This window comes from Peromyscus maniculatus, chromosome 1 (assembly GCF_049852395.1).
Source record: "Peromyscus maniculatus bairdii isolate BWxNUB_F1_BW_parent chromosome 1, HU_Pman_BW_mat_3.1, whole genome shotgun sequence".
Lineage (NCBI taxonomy): Eukaryota > Metazoa > Chordata > Mammalia > Rodentia > Cricetidae > Peromyscus > Peromyscus maniculatus.
Window position 1 is genome coordinate 191876602 of NC_134852.1, and position 24366 is coordinate 191900967.

General features: G+C 39.5%; 1 protein-coding gene across 1 annotated transcript; it reads left to right on the forward strand.

Annotated features, from left to right (window-relative positions):
* The first annotated feature begins 6228 nt into the window (after window positions 1-6228).
* On the forward strand, window positions 6229-7988 carry LOC102911690 (ornithine decarboxylase). Its single transcript, XM_042260709.2, is given in 3 exon segments — window positions 6229-6463; window positions 6466-6867; window positions 6870-7988. Coding segments are annotated over 3 exon segments (1383 nt in total). The 5' UTR covers window positions 6229-6273; the 3' UTR covers window positions 7661-7988.
* The last annotated feature ends 16378 nt before the right edge of the window (window positions 7989-24366 follow it).

The window sequence follows — 24366 nt, forward strand, 5'->3', positions numbered from 1 at the left end:
CGTTGGAATTACCACAATCAGAACAGAGTCATTGGTGCAGTGTCTCATCTGTTCTCTTTGGAGAACTTGAAGTTTTTTTTGTTAGGAGGGAGTCTGTGTTCATTGTGAAAGTTTTTATGGCACTTTAAATGGCATATTCAGCAGATCTCTGAGGAGTTTGAGGACCAAGTATCTATTAGGTATACCTGATTTTAGGCTTAACCTGAAAACACATATAGGAGGCTAAATAAAGCTTAGTTTTGTAATTTATCATGACTATAAGGATAGTTCTGAACACATTAAAGAATCTGATTATTTATTAAGTAACTGATTATTAACTTGTATGTTTTCATTATTTAAGATAGTTTGTAATAAATTAATATAGCATAAGATTAGTACTTGCAGCTTTATCCCTACTAACTTTGAGCCTTAAATCCTGAGTTGAAGATTTAATTGGAGACCTTTTAGCACGAAAATAAACTATAAACCGTAGTGTAGTAAGCTTTTGTCATTACAGAGTATTACAGTTATTTTTGTATGACTCAGTTTAAGCTGTAGCCTGTGTCAGGATAGGAAAGGGTTAAACCAGACACATCTTCTATCAAACAGTTCATGGTGCTGAATATAATTTTATACAAGTGTCAATTGGCATATAAAATATCCAGAATAGCTAATTACAGGAAATTGGTGCATTTAACATTGACCTCCTCTATAATGAAAACATGTCCATCCATGAGCACAGCAGTGCTATATGCCTATCATTGTCACATAATTCATTTGTCTTCACTTTAATGTATACAAGAGTTATTTAGAACTATTAAGCCAACAAACATGAAGACTAAAAGGCATGATAAAAAATATGATACCAATTTTACAATAAGTCAATGTCGGTTGTAGTCGGCAATTTTTCTGTGTCTCACCTGATCTCGCAGAATCTCGAACACAAGGAAAGATACAGAGGCTTATATTACTTACAAAATGTATGGTCTATTGGCTCAGGCTGTTCACTACATAGCTCTTACAATTAATTTAGTGCATTTTTATTAATCTATGCATTGCCATGTGGCTTTGTGTCTCACTAGTATCTCCATATCTTGTTTTTCCTGGCAGAGGCTGGCAGCATCTCCCTTGCCTCTGTCTTTCCTCTTCTTGCCTGTCCAGTTTAAATGTTAAGTAGTCCGGGCAAGAGCAGTTTCTTGCCCAAATGGCCAGTTTTTTCAAGAAGAAGATAAACTCCATATAGAGTGTCTTCAGAGCCATCTTTCTCTTTGAAGTAAATTGGTACTTTCAGGAGCAGACATGTCTCATTGTCCAGAAAATTCTAAGTTTTTAAAACATTTTAAATGTCATATTCTGTAAGTCTTTGAAATATTTAAAGATTACATATCTAATTAAAATATCCATATATATATATAAAATTTAATGTTACATGACTACAAGTTTGATTATCATAGATGACTAATTATTAATCTGTATTACTTATACATTACGATTTTAAATGAGTTGCATAAACACAATACCTTAAACAATAGTAGAAATATATATATAATAACAATTAATTTTAAATTAATTTTAATATGCTGCAATGTGATATGTGTGCTACTAGTGGAGAAAAGTTACTCTCAGTCTCACACACACATGAACCTGCAAGTTACAACAATGCCTGGCCTGGTAAGTCATGCCCACGAGTGCAATAGTTACACCAATGTCATGGGAGCCACAACCAATTTCTGATGGGATCTAAGGCCCACTTCATTAGATAGGACCCATATCTGCCACTGTTAATGGGGCTAAGAATCGACAATAAAATCTATTAGTCTAATGGACTAATGGGCATAGTGTTGAAGTGATTCCTAATGACTTACTACTATATCCATAGATCAGAACTCTTACTTTTCATCAGAGAAGCTTCTCCTTACAGAGGATGGCAATCAATACAAAGTCACCCAACTGTTCAATGTGCAGAGAATAAAGCATTGTGACAAGCTCACCCCTAAATCATAACACACTCCTCACCAGAAGGTTTAAGTATCTTTGTGGAAGAATGGGCAGAAATGTTATAAGAGCCATCAATGTGATCAATAACATCAAGGAAGCAATGTTTTCTGGACATAAAAGGACAGATGAACATAAGAACTGTGTGACAGCCTGCACATAAAAGTGTGTGGGCTTCACCAGATAAAAACCCAGCATAAAGTAGAGAAAGGAAATATGAAATCCCACCTCTACCTGATTAGCTCCTGAGAAGGGGAGAGTCAATTTCCTTCAATGATGTGACCCCTGGTAGGTTGATCACATGCTAGGTGAGCAACAGAAACTGGACTCAATGAGGAATGAAGTGAAAAAAGAAATCACAAAGTATGGTGGGAAGATATGAGAGGATGGAGAGGATGACAATGAACCTTGAGGGTTATGTTAAAATTACACATATGAAATTCTCAAAAAAAAATAAAATCTTGCAAAAATAAAATAAAACAAATGGATCAAACACAAAAGAATTATTTTAAACATCTTATTGCAGAGCTACAGTAGTGAATGTAGTGAAATGTTGAACACACAAATCAGCATTAATATCAGTAGAGCTTTGATAGCCAGGAGTTAACCTAAACATCTCTGGCCAAGACTTTTACAACTGAGTTCCAAGCCTGATCCATCTAAAGGAAGAGCTTTGAGCAAGTGATGACAGAACAGCAGGATAACATGAAATGAAAGATGTTGGAAGAGTAAAATAGGGATAAGCCTTGTTCCCTATGGTTTGGACTCATAGATTTCAGAAAAAAATGTACCAAAAACCCAGATAAACCAGACTTCATCCATTAAAAATGCTAATTCATTCTGGACATAATTAAGAATGTGTAAAGTATAAGCTACAGGATGGAAATATGTTTCCATGTCATTTATATGGAAAAGTTAGTATCTAGAAACATACAAATTCCATAACTCCACACAGAAAGCAATCCAACAGGAGAAATATTGTAATAAAAATTTCCTGAATACATAGAAAGGCACCTAAAATGATGTGCAATTTCATTGCTTGTTAAGAAAATACACATCAAATCTGCCCTGAGGTACCACTTCACACTCACTGGGTTGCTGTGAATAATCAAGTTTCAAAATTATATCTTTTGGCAGCTATTTGGAAAATAAGGGATCACATAGATATGAAATAGTGTATTAGTGTGAAATTTGTATAGCAGTTGCTCAAAAAAGAAAGGCAGAAAGGAAGATATTATCATTTGACTCAGAAACCCCAGTTCTGGGGATGTAGACAGAGGAAGTACAAATAAACTATGAACAAGCATGTCCACATATGTTTATATTTATAGCTTAGAGGAGCCACAGGTAGGAATAACAAAATATCCATCTATGAGTAATAAGTGCAGTGTTCTATCAACGCATGAAAATGAAGTTTGCTGCAAAGAAAGGACAAAGTATTGGAACAAGATACACTTAGATCAATGTCCAAGATTTCATGCAAGTGCAAGGCAGAAATTGAAAGCTACATATACTGAGTCAGTTTAGATGATCCATTCATCATAGGCAAATATATATATACATACAGAAATCACACTAACAACTACTACAGATGGTGTGGAAGGAAAGGTGTGATCAGTAGAGGGCATGGTGTGTTTTTTCATGGTAATGGAATGTTTTCCAACTAGAAGGAGATGGTAATTTCAGTGTTTTGTAATCACATAAAGTACCACCATAATCTAAGTGAAACATGGTTACAGCCCTGAGATATCACTTTACATTCAGTGGTCTTTGTGAACTATATCTTACAAATTTAAAAGGCACAAACTAGACATAATAGTATGTCAAAAGGACATTGGCCTGACTCCAGGCCTCTAGTTCCTGTTACACTGTCAATATTGGGCCCTCACTGGGAATATTCTTGGATAACCTGTTACTGCCCTGTGCTGTGAAGGTCTTGCAGGCCTGGGTCTATCGGACCACCCAGCCCCTCCACGTGCTCCAGCAGATTACAGATGATGAGGATGTTGGGGTGGGCCAACTCAATGTTTTGAGCCTGGGCGGCTTTAGTGTTGGCCAGCCCTCCACCTCTCCCCAGACCTCAGGACCAGGGTAAGCTCTCTGGTATAGCTCTGGCTAGTTTACCCCTTATAGCAATTAGCTGCTTTTGTGCCCTCAGCGTTGGCTCCCCAACACATATACCATTAGGACCAGCTCTACTTTGTTACCCAAGTAAGGTTCAGGGGTCCCCTTCCAAGTGTGCTACAACTGGTGAAGGGCAGGGACAGCCACCTCCCCCCCAACATCAATAGGTTCATACAGATCAACACTTCTGTGCTTCTCAGGCAAGGTGCAGAGCCCTCTTTCCCAGGTGCTGAAGCTGGTAAGGGGTAGGGTCAGCTTCCTCACTTACCACATATGATACAGGGAGGTCATGTTTCCCTTTCCCTCAAAACCATATGGCAGATGATGGAGGTGTGGCCAGCTATCACATGCTCACAATCTCAGGGCCAGTTTACCCATGCCTCCGCCAACGGCATCAGCTCTACTGTGCTACTCAGGCTAGGAGCACAGCCTGCTTAGCTAACCGGTGCAACTGCTAAGGGTGAGGGTCAGCTCCCTTATCTGCCTCAGGCTGCAAGGAGTGAAGAGTAAAGGGGGCATCTCTCTCCAAACCACATCATCACATGACAGCAATTAATGGGGACAGCTCTCCCACACTCACAGCTACGTGGCTGACTCACCTACACCCCTGCCAACAGTGTTGGCTCTACTCTGTTGCCCAGAAAAAGTGCAGAGTCTGCTCTCCTGAGCACTGCAGCTATTGGGGGCAAGGGCAGCTCTTCTGCTCTTATAACTTCAGGGCCAGCTCTCCCACCTGCAGGTGGAGGGGCATCTCTCCCATGCCCATGCTACCATTTGTCAGAATAGGGGCAGCGTCAAATTGGCCAAGCTCACATTCTTGGGTCTGGCTCACCCTACCCCTGTAAACAGGATCAACTCCACTGTGCTGCCCTGAGGAGTTAGAGGGCCTGATACCACTAGTGATGCAGCAAGTAAGGGGCAGGGTCAACTGTACTGCCCTTTCCTATTGGCCTTAGGTGATATTAGGAGTAATGCAGACCATGGCTGCAATAGGGACATGAACCCAGACATGGGCCCTGGCAGCAGTAAAGGCCCAGATATCACTGTGGCCCTGGGTATCAATCAAGTAAACCACCTCAGCCCACTGGTCACTGCTTTCACCGCTTCAGATACACCTCTGTCCACAGGACATGAACCATTTCACCTCTCTCTTTCCCATTTTACACCACACATTTGCTCACTATAGTACTGCCTTGTTGCACAGGGCAGCCAAGATCACAGTCATTCTTTATGGATAGTTCAGGAGATGCCAGTTCAGTCTAGGATAACTGATAAGATGTGTGTGGGCCACACAGCATTAAACCAATCATCTTCTCATTTCAGCATTTCATCTTGTCAAGTAAGATTCCAGCTGACACACCAAACCACTGAAACTATTTCAGGGTTTCCAGATTTCATTACCATTAATATTCTTATTCCTTTAAGAAAATATTTTTTATAAACTAAAATATTCTTGCCTAGTAATATGATGAGGATGTTTAATAATAGTAAAGAGGATAATAATTATGCATAGAAGCATATCCTGTGAACAACTGGCCACATTTCTAGATGTGAGTGCAATAATACTTTCTACAAACAGTTCTGTGGACAACAGTTGGAAAATCAATGGATAGGGAACTAGCAGGCTTGAGTCAATCTAGCATTTGCCTTCAGTTTTGTTATTTGTATAGCAAATGGCTTAGACCTGCCTTCCAGATATTCTTTCCATAATATATTATTCCAAACTGTGGTGTCTGGCCACCTCACTTCTTGGTCCATATTGAATTTGAACTATAAAAATGAAAGATTTTATGTATGTTCTAAAAAAGGAAAAGATCTTGATTTCACTTGCAACCAGGGTAGCAGAGAATACTGACATTCTCTCTTAGTTTTTCCATGAAGTTAAGAAATCCTGATCGTGGTCAGTCCCTGCAGCGGCTGCCGCCGTCCGTTCCGCCAAGGCGGCTGACTGGGCGGCGGAGGCGGCGGGTGGCCGGGCACCCTCCTCGGGGTTCGGCGGCGGCGGCGGCATCTCCATCTCCATGGGGCTGGCCAGCGGCGTCCGTCCGTGCACTGTGAGAACGCTTCCACCGCTCCAAGGAGACAGCATGCAGAGTTCCTGGATAGCTTGCCTTGTGAGGAGCTGGCGATAGTTTAATTCCACCTCTAGTTTTTTTTTGTGGCACATCGAGAATCATGAACAGCTTTAATAAGGAAGAGTTTGAGTGCCATATCCTCGATGAAGGCTTTACTGCCAAGGACATCCTGGAACAAAAAATAAATGAAGTTTCTTCCTCAGACGATAAGGATGCTTTTTATGTCGCGGACCTTGGGGACATTCTGAAGAAACACCTAAGATGGCGAAAAGCCCTTCCCCGAGTCACTCCTTTTATGCTGTCAAAAGTAACGACAGCAGAGCCATAGTGAACACCCCCGCCGCCATTGGGACGGGTTTTGACTGTACAAGCAAGACTGAAATACAGTTGGTGCAGGGGCTTGGGGTGCCTCCCGAGAGGATTATCTATGCAAATCCTTGTAAACAAGTGTCTCAAATCAAGTAAGCTGCCAGTAATGGGGTCCAGATGATGACTTTTGACAGTGAGATTGAGTTGATGAAAGTGGCCAGAGCACATCCAAAGGCAAAGTTGGTTTTGTGGATTGCCACTGATGATTCCAAAGCAGTTTGTCGCCTCAGTGTAAAGTTTGGTGCCACACTCAAAACCAGCAGGCTTCTCTTGGAACGGGCAAAAGAGCTAAATATTGATGTCGTTGGTGTCAGCTTCCATGTGGGAATGGATGTACTGATCCTGAGACCTTCGTGCAGGCCCTGTCGGATGTCCGCTGTGTCTTTGACATGGGAACAGAAGTTGGTTTCAACATGTATCTGCTTGATATTGGTGGTGGCTTTCCTGGATCTGAGGATACAAAGCTTAAATTTGAAGAGATCACCAGTGTGATCAACCCGGCTCTGGACAAGTACTTCCCACCAGACTCTGGAGTGAGAGTCATAGCTGAGCCGGGCAGATACTATGTCGCGTCAGCTTTCACACTGGCAGTCAACATCATTGCCAAGAAAGTGGTGTGGAAGGAGCAGACCGGCTCTGACTATGAGGATGAGTCAAATGAGCAAACCATCATGCACTATGTGAATGACGGAGTCTATGGATCATTCAACTGCATTCTTTACGATCATGCACATGTCAAGGCCCTGCTGCCGAAGAGACCCAAGCCAGATGAGAAGTATTACTCATCCAGCATCTGGGGACCAACATATGATGGCCTTGATTGGCTCGTCGAGCGCTGTAACCTGCCTGAAATGCATGTGGGTGATTGGATGCTCTTTGAGAACATGGGTGCATGCACCGTTGCTGCTGCGTCTACTTTCAATGGGTTCCAGAGGCCTTCCATCTACTATGTGATGTCGAGGTCATTGTGGCAACTCATGAAGCAGATCCAGAGCCATGGCTTCCCACCAGAAGTGGAGGAGGAGGATGTGGGCACGCTGCTGCCCTTGTCGTGTGCCCAGGAGAGCGGGATGGACCGGCACCCAGCAGCCTGTGCTTCTGCTAGTATCAATGTGTAGCTCTCACTGCAAGTTTAGCTTGAACTAAGGAATTTGGGGGACCATTTAACTTAATTACTGCTAGTTTTGAGGTCTTTGTAAGAGTAGAGGTTGCAACAGATGCAGAATGGAAGGCTAGGAGATGGGTCACACTTCCCTGTGTTCCTGTGGAAACTTTGAATAGTTTTATATGGATTTTTATTCACTTTTCAGACATGATACTAACGTGCCCCTCAGCTGTTGAGCAAGCATTTGTAGCTTGTGCATTTGGCAGAATGGGCCAAAAGCTGATGTTGTGACCCATTTTGAAAATAAACGATCTTGAAATAAAAAAAAAAGAAAAGAAAAGAAAGAAATCCTGATCTTTATAATCAAAAAGATTCTGGAAGATAATGGAGCAGATGACATTGAATGGAGCACAGCTCAGGATGAAGGTGGGATTACAGGGTGAGCCTGGATAAATTGGAAACAATTAGAAAAATACCTTAAAAATATACAAAGAAGAAATTTTGTTTTTGTTAACAGGTAAAGTGTAGTGCCTGGGCTACCACCCATCCACCATGTCTGAGCAAGAGGCTGAGGATTAAAACAGAGACAAGACAGTGGGTCATTCATCTCAGTAGAATGCCTTTTATTGAAGGAGGGAAGAGGCCTTAAATACAGCCTTACAGCACGGTGGGAGAACCCCTGAAGGGAGAAGTTTGCTACAGATGTTTTACAATCTTGCAGCCTAGCTGTTTATACCAAATATGCAGGATACACAAGCAAGGAACCTCTGGTAAACTGTTTAGGAGAAAGGAAACCAGCAGGGAATTAGCATAGGGAGAACATCTGATCAAGGTCAGCAAGCAGGACAACAGCTACCCAAGGAACAGAGGAGAGGGCCCAACAGTAAAAAGTCTTTAAAAGTTTTAAACCATATCTTATCTACAATTTTACTACCAGCTAAGTATTTGTTATATATAGAATCAACATATCACTTTCACCTTTAAAATGAGGTGGCCTCAACCTCACTACTTAAATAAAAACATATCATATCTGTTACACTAATTTTTACACTTTTATCTGATACTTGAAAGAAAACAAAAGATTTTATAAACCTAAATTTTTAGTATTCAGAAAAATGGCGCCCAACGTGGGGCAAGAGTTTCCACCTAAAACCTGACAAAAAAAGATTCTAAAATGGAGCTTTAAAAAGTTCCTAGTTGTCTCTCTCAAGTTAGTGGCACCTGTGTGTTTGAGCTACTATGGCGGGTTCCTGGCATGCATGCTCGACCTGCAGTATGGCGGGTTTGAGGCCTCTGCAAGTGGCACATTAAGCTGTGTTGTGGATTTAGCCTTTGCTAGTACAAAACAAAAAAAAAAAAAGAGGTTTCTGGGCTACACCCTGCTTAGATAACAGCATAGACCCATGATGGCTCCTAGAGCTAGCAGAAAACATACCACCACCGTGTTGGGAAGCTGAAGTGGGCAGAGCCAGCAGCTACAACGTAGTTTCAGGCTTAAAAGGCTGCAGTTTAAAGCAATAGGCTCAAGGTAATATAAAAAATAAGCCACATAAAGATGGCTACCACACAGAGAATCTGGATTATGTTCTCTTTGATATTTGTAACTAAAGAAAAGCATTTGATTACAAAAGCTGTTGAGTTATGCCAAAATGTATATTTTAAAGGTACCTTGACTTCAAAATTTGGATATAAGGATATGTTGCTTTGGAAAAGAGGCTCTGCTTTTGTTTCTACAGAAAACCAGAGGCTATGGATTGGTTCCAGATTAAGATACATCAGGTTTGACCAGCCAAGACCACCTGAAAGGTATCTGATGACACCATGGCCCAGATGATCCAACATCCAGAATCATTTCAAGGCAACTGGCTCAGACGATACAGCCTTACGGACTACTCCATTATCCTTAAATTTTCTTTGTGTCCCCGTAAGATATAGCGCCCCCCTCCATCAGGAAGTAGTAAGAGAAACTATGCCCAAATTCCTAAATTATATGTAATTTTACTTTGTTAAGGTTAAAACCTTCCTTTTTGAAAAAAACAAAAAAGGGGGGGGGCAAGTGCTGTGGGATGTTCTGTATGGCAAATGTGTTGCTCTGATTGGTCAATAAATAAAACATTGATTGGTCCGTGGCTAGGCAGGAAGTATGGGCAGGACTAACAGAGAGGAGAAAAAGAAAGAACAGGAAGGCAGAGTCACTGCCAGCTGCTGCCAGGACAAGCAGAATGTAAAGACACCAGTAAGCCACAAGCCATGTGGTAAGGTATAGATTTATAAAAATGGATTAATTTAAGATATAAGAACAGTTAGCAAGAAGCCTGCCACGGCCATACAGTTTGTAAGCAATATAAGTCTCTGTGTTTACTTGGTTGGGTCTGAGCGGCTTTGGGACTGGCAGGTAACAAAGATTTGTCCTGACTGTGGGCAAGGCAGGAAAACTCTAGCTACAGTTACACTAATTTTTACAATTCTATCTGATACTTGAAAGAAAACAAAAGATTTTATAAAATTTTATAACCTAAAATTTTTAGTATTCAGAACACAATTATTTCTTACTAGAATACCTAATTGTCATATAACACTGGGATTTAAATAGAGGAGATCTGCAGCCACAATGAGTAAGCAAGGAAGCAAGTATTGACCCAAGGAAGGAGGAAATGTCAACACTGCAGGTGAGTTCTGGTACTAGAAGAAAAAATGGCGAGATTCCTCCTCCTCACAGGACAATAATGTGTAATCTGAAGAACAGCCACTTCCATGTGGATTCGTTTGCATTATGAAATAAAAGGAAAGCTTTTACTATATAGTTAAATTCCAAGAAGGGGTTTGAAACATAAGGGTTGTAATAGAGACTTCTCTTTTCTCATTTCATCATTTAAAATAATACATTTTGCTCCATAGGAAGTAAATTTGAAAAGTAGACACAAAGTATAACAAGGTCAGTGCTAGACAGTCAGCTCTGCCCTCAGAGTACTTGCTGCTGTTTTAGAGGAACAAAGTTCAGTTCTGAGCACCCTCCTGGTGGCTCATAACTTTCTGTAACTCCAGTTATAGTGGAGTATGACACAATTTTCTGACTTCTTCCCCACCAGGCACACAGGTGGTACATACATAGATTTAGAGTCCAACATTTTTAAAATATTTTTTATTTAAATTTTTTTCATTTTGCATACCAACCAGAGTTCTGCCTCCCTGCCCTTCTCCCGGCCCACCCTCCCTCTCCCCCCTTCCCCCATATACTCCTTATAGGGCATAAGGCCTCCCTTGAAGTGTCATAGATAGATAGATAGATAGATAGATAGATAGATAGATAGATAGATAGATAGATACATACATACATACATACATACATAAAATCTGAATTTCCTCATTGTGTGTTTTAATGTCTCCGCCTTCATCGGCAGATTTAGCAATTTCATCTATCTCTCTCTTTTGGTTAATTTACTGAACATTTGAAAAATCTGGTTAATCTTTTCAAAGAAACAATGCTTTGTTGTTTCTCTGCATTTTTGTTTGTTTGTTTCTATATCATTAATTTATTTTGTCCTTGATTTTTATTATTTTTAGCTGTTTACTTTTTTGTTATTATTTTGATTTGAGAAAAGCATAGATCTAGTTGACCAGGAATTTATTATGTAAACCAAGCTGGCCTCAAATTCACATATATCTACCTGTCTCTGACCCCTGAGTACTAGTAATAAAAGCATGAACCACCACATCCAGCCTTCTTCCTATCTAACTTCTTATGGTATTAGTTGTTCAGTTTTTGGAGGTTTTTAGGTGTATCATTAAGTTATTAATATTAGATTTCTAAAATTCTTGATATAGGCTAGGTCTCACAGTGCTAGAAGGTACGATGTAAGCTACCAAAAGAGAAAAGTAATAATCAATATCACTAAGCTATAAACTCTGCAAGTAACAACTTTCCTGGCAAGACATATCAGCTGGTGCCACAGTGAGCATGAACACCATGGAAGTTAAAAACAACTTTCTTCTTGGATTTAAGGCCTGTTTCAGGAGAAAAATCCCATAATTGGCACCATCATCAGGTCAAGGCCCTGTGCCTAGACATATCATCAACCTTAGGGGAGAATCCACTATCACTCTGCTAAACGGGCATAGTATTAATTAACTCCAAATAAATTATCATGATATCTATTGATTAATGCATCTCTCAACCCATATCAAAGAAACTCTTATTTGCAGTAGATGATGATTAATACAGAAACCCACAACTACTCAAGGCACAGAGCAAAGCAAGACTATGGTATTCTCAGCCATAAATGGGAGATCTGTATCTCAATGCTTCTTCTAAGTCTTAGGGATCATTATGGAAGAAGGAACAGAAGGCAGAGGTTGTGGGTGACTAAAAGGAGACAGTACATCCTGAACACATCAAAGCAGCTGCACATGTCAGTTTAAAACAGCTGTGACAACATTCACAAGGCCCATGTAAGTTTAAGCCCAACCAAATCACAGTATAGAGAAGGTAAGTGGGTACAAAGTTCCACCAATAGTCAAGAAGCTACTGACACTACTTAGCTCTCGAGAGAAAGTGAGTCAGTTTTCTTTAAGAATGTAGCCCCTAGTAAGTCAAACATAATCCAGAAGAAAAAAACTCACATACAAGATATTTGTCAACCACCATCAAAGAAGCTTCTGTTTACAGTAGATCATGATGAACACAGAGGCTACAAATGGCGAAGGTGCGGAGACTAAGAGACTGCTGCTGTTGGATAATGCTTTTCTACACTGGTTCAATAAAATGCTGATTGGCCAGTAGCCAGGCAGGAAGTATAAGCGGAATAAGCAGACAAGGAGAATTCTGGGAAGAGGAAGGCTGAGTCAGGAGACATCAGCCTTCAGTCCAGGGAACAGCATGTAACAGCACACAAGAAAAGCCACAGAACACATGGCAGCATATAGAGGAACAGAAATGGGCTGAGTTTAAGTGTAAGAGCCTGAGCTAATGGTTGAGCAGTTTTAATTAATATAAGCCTCTGTGTGTTTACTTGGGTCTGAGTGGCAGTGGAACAGGCAGGACACAGGAAAACTTTCAGCTACAAATGGAGCCCATTGGCTCAAATTTCTACCTGAAAACTGAAAATACTTAATAAGTGATTCTAAATGGAGCTAAAAACAGCTTCCTAGTTGTGTCTCTCAGGCATCCCATGAGCAACAATATGGCAGGTTCACAGCAGTATGTGGGCTTGACCTGCAGCATGGCAGATTCCCACCACCATACACAGAGGTGTCTCCAAGACACATCTGCTCCTGGCAGCACCAATTACTTCAAGGAAGATGATAGGCATTGAAGACACTTCATATGAAGTTTATCTTCTTCTTGGCAAAAATATCTATTTGGGCAAGAAACTGTTTTGCCTTAAGTGATTGACAAAATGTCAAGCAGTATAAACTGAACACGCACGACCCATAGCAAGGTGAACACTGAACTTTGCAAGGAAAGATGGTACTTCAGGCTTCTGCTTCACAGAAGAAAATGCCAGGTATTCTACAGGACACAGAGAGAAGTGACTGAGAGACTCTTAGCCTATAGGCTGAAGATGGATACCCCCAAATTGCACAGGAACTTTGGGTAACTGTCTGGACAGCCAGCAGTCTCTGTCATTCTAGATTTTTGGAAGTTGCTTACAATGTACTTCCTATTTACTTAGGTGATATTATATCCTTCTGAGGTCTTTGATGTAGCTGAATACTAGATAGTTATAATTATGGTTTTCCTTGGTTATGATAAGAGATAAGGTAGATATGAAATCTTAGACTCACAAATATAGGATAGATAGGATATCTTCTTTAATTTTGCCAAATACAAATAGACTAGATATTGTAACTGTAGTTCTTGATTGATAGCTGTTCTAGTATATGTAATTTACTAGGTTAAAGTTAAAATATTCCTTTCATTTGTAAAAAAAGGGAAAGTGATGGAGGAATGTCTTTCTGTATGCTGTGAAAATATGTTGCTCTGATTGGTTGATAAATAAAGCCATTTGGCCTATGGCAAGGCAGCAAGAGGCAGGCAGAAAATCCAAACAGATAGGAAGAAGTAGAAAGGCAGAACAGAGAAAACACTGCCAGCAGCGACCATGACAAGCAAGATATAAAAATATCGGTCAGCTATTCTGGTGATAGGATGGCCAAACACCCTATTTGTTGTGCTAGAAACCCCATCCAATGACTGAGGGAACAGGATGCAGAGATCCATGGCTAGGCCCCGGGTGGAGCTCCGGGAGTCCAATTGGCGAGAAAGAGGAGGGTTTATATGAGTGAGAATTGTTGAGACCAACAATAATAAAGCACCAAATAAATAGCCAAATGAATGGAAACACATGAACTATGAACCAATGGCTGAGGGGCCCCCAACTGGATCAGACCCTCTGGATAGGTGAGACAGTTGATTGGCTTGATCTGTTTGGGAGGCATCCAGACAGTGAGACAGCATCCTGTGCTCAGTGCTTGAGTTGGCTGTGTGAAACCTGGGGCTTATGCAGGGATGCTTGGCTCAGACTGGGAGGAGGGGACTGGACCTGCCTGGACTGAGTCTACCAGGTTGATCTCAATCTTCATGGGAGGCTTTGCCCTGGAGGATGTGGGAATGGGAGGTAGGCTGGGGGGAAGAGGAGGGGGCAGGAGGGGAGAGAACAAGAGAATCGTGGCTGATATGTAGAACTAAATTATATTGTAAAATAAAATAAAATATAATAAAAAAGGAAAAAGAAATAAAATAACATGTTTCTCTTATAAAGAAAAAAAAATCGGTCAGCCCGAAGCCACGTGACAAAGTATTGATTTATAGAAATGGGTTAATTGAAGATATAAAAAATAGCTAGCAAGAAGCCTGCATGGCCATAGTTTCAAAGTAATGCCATAGTTTAGAAATAATATAAGCCTGTGTATGTTTATTTGGGTCCAAGTGACTGTGAGACTGGTGAGTGAGAGATTTGGTATGACTGTGGGCCAGGTGGGATACAGGAAAATTTCAGTTACAGGCTCAAAATATTCATCCCTAAATGTAAATTATGTACTGTACCTTTTTTGAAAGACTCAAGGATCATTGAAGAAGAGGGGGCAGAGAGAGCATAAGAGCCAGAAGTGGTGGATGACTACAAGTATATGGGCACAGCAGGGCAGATGCACATATGAACTCACAGAATATGTGACAGTATGCACAATATCTGTGCAATCCAAAGCCAGAAAGAATCCTAGCATGGAGATGGAATTTGGGTATGATGTTATACCCCTAATGGAGGTGTTATTGGCAATTATTAGCTTCTGGAAGAGGAAGGGTCAATTTTCTCTAAGAGTGTAGCCCCTGATAAATCAGCCATTCTTTGTTGTAAGGTCACACATACAAGAATATTTGAACAGCACAAATTGGTCTTTGTGGAAAAAATTACAATTATAATTCTTTATTACATCCTAAATCATATACTTATAGGCATAGTTAAGTGTAGTTATCTCTCCTTATTAAAGAGATCTCCTTCTACTGCAAATGGAGACCATCACAGAAAACCACAATTGGATATAATGCAGACACCAACAGATTGTGGGGATCTCACCCTTAACAGTCACAAAAACATCACAATTTCTGCATCCTATGACTCAGGGAAAATCACAAAAGAGGAGGCAGAAAGACTGTAAGAATGAGAATATAAAGAAGTCTACTATAAAACAGTCTCACCTAGAAATGGCTGTAAAACAAGACTGGAAAAATTGCAAAATCAATAGATGTGCTAATGTGGAAAGGGAAAATTTTCATTCATTCCTACTGCTAGAAAGTGATCTCCACACAACTAATGATTCCTGAGGTAAGGGTAATTATCCTCACTTATTGTTTGTCCAAGTGCAGACAGGTCAATTCTGAAATTATGTATACTATATTCAACAACAAAGACTACTCAAAAAGTTGTGTATGTATGTGTGCATGTACATACATATATACACAATAATAATCAAAGAAAAAGAGGCTACCAATTGGAGAGCAAGAAAGGTATGAGAGGGGGACAAGGAAGGGCATATGGGAAGAGATAGAAGGAGAAAACAAAAGGAATTAGGTAATTCTATTCAATTAAAACATTTTTAAACAAGTAAAAAATTCTGAAATCACTAATAAAAATTTTCTTTAAACATCATGTATGTCAAGCAAAAATCAGATGTGGTAGGGTAGTGTAGCAGGTATCTCAGAAGGTCTTATTAATAAGATCAAACCTGAGGCCAGTTATTGGGGTGAACACCGGAAGGTCAGAGAGACAGAACAAGCCACCGCTAACCTCACCTGGACAATTTCTCAGCTTGTCTTGTTTCCTCAGGCTGGAAGCCTCTGAGTCCTCATCTCAATGGCTTTCAGCTGAACTGCTGCTCGAAGCCTGAAAGCTTAACCAGCCAAATGCTTAACCAGCCAAATGCTTAACCAGGCCAAATGCTTCTAGTTTCCGGTCCTCACGCCTTATATACCTTTCTGCTTTCTGCCACCACTACCTGGGATTAAAGGCTTGTTTTCTGGGATTAAAGGGGTGATGAGTCACCATGCCTGTCTGTATCCTTTAGCACATGGATTTCTGCCTCTGGAATGTTAGAATTAAAGGCATGTGCTACCACTGCCTATCCTTTATGTTTAATATTGTGGCTGCTCTGTCTCTGACCCCAGATAAGTTTATTAGCATGCACAATATTTGGGGGAATACAATACCACAGGGTAGATATTAAATAGAGCTACAGTAATAAAAACAGTTTAGTAGCAGCATAAAAACCAACATGTGGACCAATGGAACCTAACTGAAGACACTGGCATTAATTCACACACCTATGAACATATGATTTTTGACAAAGAAGCCAAAACTCTACAATGGAACAAAGAAAGCATCTTCAACAAATGGTGCTGGCATAACTGGATGTCAACATGTAGAAGATTGCAAATAGATCCATATCTGTCACCGTGCACAAAACATAAGTCCAAGTGGATCAAAGACCTCACCATAAATCTAGTTATTATGAACCTGATAGAAGAGAAAGTAGGAAGTAGTTTTGAATGCTTCTTGAAGTCTTCACTTTCTAAATATAACACCAGTAGCACAGACACTGAGAGAAACAATTAATAAATGGGACCTCTTGAAACTGAGAAGTTTTTGTAGGGCAAAGGACATGGTCAATAAGACAAAATGACAGCCTACAGAATGGGAAAACATCTTCACCAACCCCACATCTGTCAGAGAGCTGATATCCAGAATATATAAAGAACTCAAGAAATTAGACATCAAAATACCCAATAGTCCAACTAAGAAATGGACTGTAGAGCTAAACAGAGAACTCTCAACAGAAGAAGCTCAAATGGCTGAAAGACATTTAAGGAATTGCTCAATGTCCTTAGTCATCAGGGAAATGTTAAGTAGTTTGAATATATTAACCCTAGTTTTTTAGACAAAAATAATCTAGATGAAGAATCATATAATACAATGGACTTATGGAATGGAAATACTTCCAAAACTCTCAGAAAAAATGTCATGTCATGATATAAAGATGAATGTTGTCTTTGCAGACAATGTATGGAAACAGAAAAGCAGCTCAAGCTAGCCCGACTTCCTATAGCATCTGTAGATTGAATTAAATCTTAAAATATTAGCTGTGGACAGGTGAGGGAATTTCAAATGAATTATAAGGTGTAGGTTGTGGTGTGAGAAGGGAATGATTAGTGCCAAGGATGAAAGGAGCCTTAACTAAGTGTAACTTCAAGTGGATTGACATGGACATGGAATTAAAGATGGATGTCTGTCAGGCACCTATGGGAATAAATACTCTGTCATGGCCCCATTTATTTAAAGTCACTTAGTTTCATTGGATATTGTTAGCACTCATCATAATAAGGTGGGTTTTTGTTTTGTTTTGTGAGCTCTCCATTCTGCTTCACTGAACTGTACCCTTATGCTATCTGAGTCCTGGACTTACTATCCTTATTCATGCAGTGTACTTCCCTCATGAAAGTCAGGGACCTTCCATCTTTCTTTACCACTTTTACAATTGAGACCTTCATCTTCGTGACTACCCATCACATAACATGCTGTCTGCCTTTTCTCCTCCTTCTTATGTATGTTTTGAGTAAAACATTTTAAAAAAGGAAATGGGCATCAATTATTTGGTTTATGTCTCTGGGAAGATGGTACACTGCATAGCTCACTGCCTGAGGAGTCTCATGAAGTATCTTTATTCAGACAAGAAAACTGGGTGTGGGTGATGAAGATGGGTCCCGGGGTCTACATGTCTCTTTAACACATGTCAGTTTCTTTTCCTGCTGCACTTTTCAGGGTCTGTCAGGTTAAACTCCTCACATGTAAGTCATTTTATTCACTGTAATAAGTATACTGACAAATAATTTTCTGGCTAATATAGTCAAATTATTCCTAAGAGAAGCACAAGCCAAAGAAGGCATTTACTTCTGAAAACTTGGTTTTCTCAGCAAGTGATCTGTTTGCTGCTGGGACAGAAAAAACAAGCACAACACTGAGGTACTCTCTGCTGCTCCCGCTCAAGTACCCAGAAATCACAGGTAAGGGCACAGGTGGGAAGCTAGTGAGTTTCAGAAAGAAATTGGAAGACACCCTAGGAGTCCTTGATTTTGTTTGTCTCATGGAAGACTCAGAATTTAACATCCTGTGCCCCTAAAATCTGCTACATTTATCAGGAGGACTGGAGTGAGATGTCTTAGCCCATAACAGAGGAGGATGCTTCATAGAAGTAAAGATGGAAGGCAGGAGGAAAGATCAATAAAGTATTGTTCTAGTGCCTGGATTTCATGAGAAGTGATTTTGTCCACACAAACTTTTTAAAATGAAAATTAGCTAAAATTGGAAAAAACCATATTGAATAGAAAATAAATTCTTGAGGATAATTTTCTTTATTCTGACAATTCTTTTGTTGGAATAGAAACTCTCCTTACAGAAGAAGAAATACCAATTGTAGAATTTAGTGAGACATAATCCTGGAAATTATTCCAAAAGCTTAGATCCATAAAAAAGACATTCCTATTTGGGCAGAATTTCTAAAGGAATTTCATTTATTATTCTAGATAAAAGTTTCCACAAAATACTATTTAACATAGGATGGATTATTGTGGGAGTGTTCTAATTTTATCTTAAATTAAAAATATCCCATGTATATGAAAGTTTTGCCTGCAGTTATGTGTGTGTACCATGTGCATGCCTGATGCCCACAGAGGTCAGAAGAGGGCATCTGATACCTAGAATTGAAATTAAAGGTGGTTATAAACCAACATATAAATGCTGGGAATTGAACCCAAGTCTTCCAGAAATCTAGAGAACCCAGGTCCTATAGTAATCCAGAGAACTCAAGGGGAAGGATGAGACTGTCAGGGAGGCTGCTTAGCATCACACCTAGAAAATATTCAGTTCAGAATGGACCAATGGATGATGAAGGTGTGAGAAGAGAACCAAGAAGAAAAGGGAAATAAGTGGTTGATAGTCTGAGACTTCCCCATAATTGGACAAGTGTTGGAAAGACGTTGAAACATCTTCCTGAATATTACAAAATAATTTCAGTAGAAGGAAAAAATGTAAACTGATAAAGAGAAATAGAGTTAAGTACAAGACAGCATCAAAAATGACAATAGTCATTGTTTTCTTACTAGGGCACAGATTTAATGTAGTCCCAAAGGATTCAGCAATTTATATAGCCAAAGTTGCCCTATGAGGATTGGAATGGGGGAAATATTTATAATCAATACATCTAGAGGGTATGAAAACAATATTTCCACATGAAGAAGAATTTATTTTCTTAAATGATGGATAAGAAAGAAATAGTTGCCGGGCGGTGGTGGCGCACACCTTTAATCTCAGCACTTGGGAGGCAGATGCAGGTGGATCTGTGTGAGTTCAAGGCCAGCCTGGGCTACCAAGTGAGTTCAGGAAAGGCGCAAAGCTACATAGAGAAACCCTGTCTCAAAAAACCAAGAAAAAGAAAGAAAGAAAGAAAGAAAGAAAGAAAGAAAGAAAGAAAGAAAGAAAGAAAGAAAGAAAGAAAGAAGGGAGGGAGGGAGGGAGGGAGGGAGGGAGGGAGGGAGGGAGGGAGGGAGGGAGGGAGGGAGGGAGGGAGGGAAGGAAGGAAGGAAGGAAGAAGAAGAAAGAAAGAAAGAAAGAAAGAAAGAAAGAAAGAAAGAAAGAAAGAAAGAAAGAAAGAAAGAAAGAAATTGTCATTACATATAAATATAAACATAAATTTCAAGAGAAATTGTTTGGATATGGCCATATTTGGAAAGTAAGAGGGTATTACATACCTTGGAAACTACATACAAATATGCACACAATACCATTATAATTTATTTTTCAATGTACTGCATTGTTTTTGTACAAATAATGTTTGATCAATAGTTTTCTTCCGTAAGAGCTGATTTTCTTGACTTGCTGTTCTGTTTATTATTTGAAAGTAATAGTTAATGTTGATTTAAGTATGCTAATTGATACTAATTGATAAGGGCTGTGTATTTTGACATCAAGGATATATGATAGAAGTATTTATATCATAACAACGATCACTTCATTAGCATATATTATGCTTTCATAATACTGCCAGGCACCTAAATCTTGCTACAAGTAGCCCTGACTTGTGACTAATGTGCCGCTTCCTTTTTGGCCATTTTCTACTGTGTTGAACCAGTCAAAGTCCAGGAAGAGATTGACCAAGTGATTTGTAGACACAGAAGCCCCTGCATGCAGGACAGAAGTCACATGCCCTACACTGATGCTGTGTTGCATGAGATTCAGAGATACATTGACCTCCTTCCCACCAGCCTGCCCCATTTAGTGTCCTGTGATATTAAATTCAGAAACTATCTCATTCCCAAGGTAAGCTTCCTTTGTCTACACTGCACCTTAATGCTCTTGAACTCAAATGAGTGAGTGAAATAAAATCAAAAGCCCAAGATACTGGGTCTTGCAAATTCAGACAACCAATGTTGAAGAGAAAGTTATAAAAACCTTCAGGGATATTAAACAAACAAAGCCATATATCATATATTCCCAATCAGACTGTATTAGAATTCTTAAGAATTTACAGTGTGATTGGTCCCTGTTTACTGTCCCCACAATTTCAGAGAAATACAAACACCTTAAATCTGGAATCTGGATGGACTTAATGCTATTTCCAGTAAGATTTTAGAACAAGTCTCAGTTTGTGGAATTGTGGGTCTTCCAAATTTACATTCCATTTAAAGCCTCTCTTGATTGTTTACACTTTCAAATAAAACTTGAAGTTCACATTGTCATTCTCTGGAAAGACTCTTCTAGGATTGTATCAGGATGCTGAGAAGTGTATAGGCACGTTTAGGTAATTCACAAATTGACCCACTAAACCTTTCAGTTCATGTACTCAGTTTTAGGGTTGGTTTGTGTATCATTGTCCTCTAGAAGTTTGCTTCCACTTATAACTTTAGAAGAAAAATGTACAAAGGATATCTTATAGGACTCACATATTTTAAGGAGGGTTAGCATATGTTAACTATGCTATTAGTGGATATGCCTACTTCTTCCTGTCTTAAGATGATATTCAAATCTCTCCATTGAAGAGATTCTGCTCTTTTTGTAATTAATAAAATCTCTGGCATGGCCCATTCACAGCTCATGAATATCCTGCTTAGTGAGTCATCTGATCAGTTTCAATATTTATTATCAAGTAGACTGATGACCCTGACTGGAATTTGACAAAACCAGGAAATTTCTAAGTTTGTCATCCTTTAATTTTTTTCAAGTAATCCTAAATGTAATAATCTCTCATTCATAACATCTCATCCACATTTTAAAATTAAGGCAAATAAATTGTGTGTCAGGGAAAAAACTGAATAATGTTTTATTTGTTTTTGGCTGTGTTATTCCAGAAGACATAGTTAATTTTATCAGACATGTACATGCAACATTCCTATGAGCAGATACCTCTGGTATTATACATAAAATCTTACATTTGAAGCCACATTCCACATATGCCTGATGCAATAGCAGCAGTGGTAAAGTCCAACAGTAGGTGGTGATAGACATCAGTGTTAAACTTTTCGATAAACAAATATCCCATTTCTTAGAACTTGAAAAGTTATTGGACGACACTGTATCAAGATCACTGCCACTGGATCCCAACTCATCCCTGTGTGTTACACGATCTGTCTGTCTAGATATGCCTCTGCTATTGTTTGGACATGATTTCCTTAGAAGCTTTGACTATGCCATGCCCATTATTTCTCTTACCTCTGTAACATTTATATAACTTGACTTGTCTATCACTCTTGTTTCCAGGGTACCACTGTCATAGCATCACTGACATCTGTGTTACACGATAACAAAGAATTCCCCCACCCTTAGAAGTTTGATCCTGGTCACTTTTTGGATGAGAATGGCAAGTTTAAGAAAAGTGACTACTTTTTCCCTTTCTCAACAGGTAATCAAAACGATTTCCTGGTCTTTGGATCTTACAACACACCCCTCCCCCACTTCCTCAATGTTCCCTGAGCCTCAGCTGCAGCAGTTGTGTGGTAGATGTGTCCACTGGAGCTAGGCACACATTGATAAATAGTTCTCTGCATTTTGATCAGTTGTGGTTTTTCTGTAAAGGTCTCTCTTTGTTGCTAATATAAATTTATTTTATGAATATGAGAGCTACACTTGTCTGTGGGTATAAAGAAATGTAGATCTATGATCTCACTAGCTCAGGAAAATTGGGGAAGGTTTCTAGTACTGGGCAATATTTCCTTCCTGTTGAGGGGACTTTTAGACCACTTGAACAGCCATTGTTTACCAGGACTTGTGTGCCACTATTGCACTCAGGGATATTTTATATTCTGTCCATGACTGTGCATTATGGGTGTCATAACTAGGTCTAGTATATTGGTTGCCTCCCTCCCTTCTGAAATTATGTCTCCTAGAAATGACATGGAAAGAACCACAATACCGATGTATATGCTAACATGGAAGGGGCAAATCTCATGGGGTTCTTTCCATTAAAAAGAGCAATTGACAACTAAAGAATACTAAGAGTGGGAGAAAACTTCATACCCATTATGACCCTCCTAATTGGTCTTGTAATACTAATTAATCAGCTCTGAAATCATATGAATAATACACATACAGGTAACACTAATGGACTCAGCAGGTTGTATTTTTATATCTACATACATAGATGTTACCTATACATTTAATGGTATTTAGTTATATATAACTACATGCTATACTTATATGTATCAATAACAAAAGGAGACCATGAATTAGAGAGGAAGCAAGGGGGCATATAGAAAAGGTTACAGAAAGGAAAAGAAAGGGGGAAATGATGTAATTATATTTGCATTTACAAAAATATATTTCTAAGGTAACAAGGTAATCTGTAGGCATCACTTGAACATTGCATGCTATTTCCTCTTGGTATGATAAATCTGATCACCATTCCTGATGTCCATGTACTGTCTCTGAGATGGAACATTATATCGACTAAACCATATTAGTGGTACTTTAGAGTGTTCACTCATTCCAAATTCACAAAGCTAGACCAAATTACAGTTGGATTGTGTGTCTAGATATATCACTATTGAAATCTTCTTAGACAATAAAACATCTTGCTCTCTATGAGGAAGGCAGCCAGCTTTATGATAGTCTACTCTTACCAGTTTTTTATACAAGTTGCTTTTCTTGTTCTTGTGAACAAACACTTAACAAGAAGTAACTTAAGGGTTTATTTTGGCTAAAGTTTGAGGGATTATAGTCTATTATGGAGAAAGAGACATGGAAGTACATGACTGGAGAGAGCAGCTGAGACCACTCACATTCTCACATCTTGACTGAACATGAAGCAGACAGCAGGTTGGAACTGGGAAGACTATAACCCTTGAAAATCCACCTTCAGTGACTGATGTTCTGTTGTGAGGCCCTACCTACTAAAGTTTCCACTACATTGAAAAATAGCATTACCAACTAGATAATGTATTTAAATACAGAAGCCAATGAAGGACATATTTTCAATACACACCAAATATTCTTTTCTAAGTAACTGTCTCTGGTGGCCACTGCATATCCAGTTATAGCTGTGGACTGTCCATGGGGACTCTGTGATGATCAGAAATTCCAATACCACAAATAATTTAATTTCTACAATTTAGGGCCGTTCTCAAGATGGCTGCTGGCTTTAGTACTCTGAGTGTTTGCTGATTGATATGTGAAGGTTTTCTTTCAATCATCTCAGCTGGGAAGGATCCTGATTATCTGCTCATTTAATCTATTTCTTTTTCTGTAGGATGGAGAGCCTTCTGCCTATGCTGTGAGGCTTTCTTTTTCCTTTTCCCCTTTCAGTGGGAGTCTCTCCCATTTCCTGGTGTTGGGTTTCAAAGCAGTGGTACTCTGCCTCTTCTGCTGCATCTTCTATTCTGTGGAGTATACCAGCTCTACTTTTGTGCTCCATCAATCCCAGGGCTCACTATGGCCACTCACCTCCATGAGCACTTAAATGAATGTGCCTTTGTTTTCACCCTGTGGATGAGAAGTCTAGTATTCAGTATTACTATTGTACCCTCTAAAGCATTGTATCCAAGAATTTCAATACTGTGTGTCCTAATATTAGAAATGGAGAAAAAAATGTGTCCTCGTTTCTCCACTTATCCACCCAACTGTCCTTCAATCATCCATCCATCCATCCATCCATCCATCCATCCATCCATCCACCCACCCA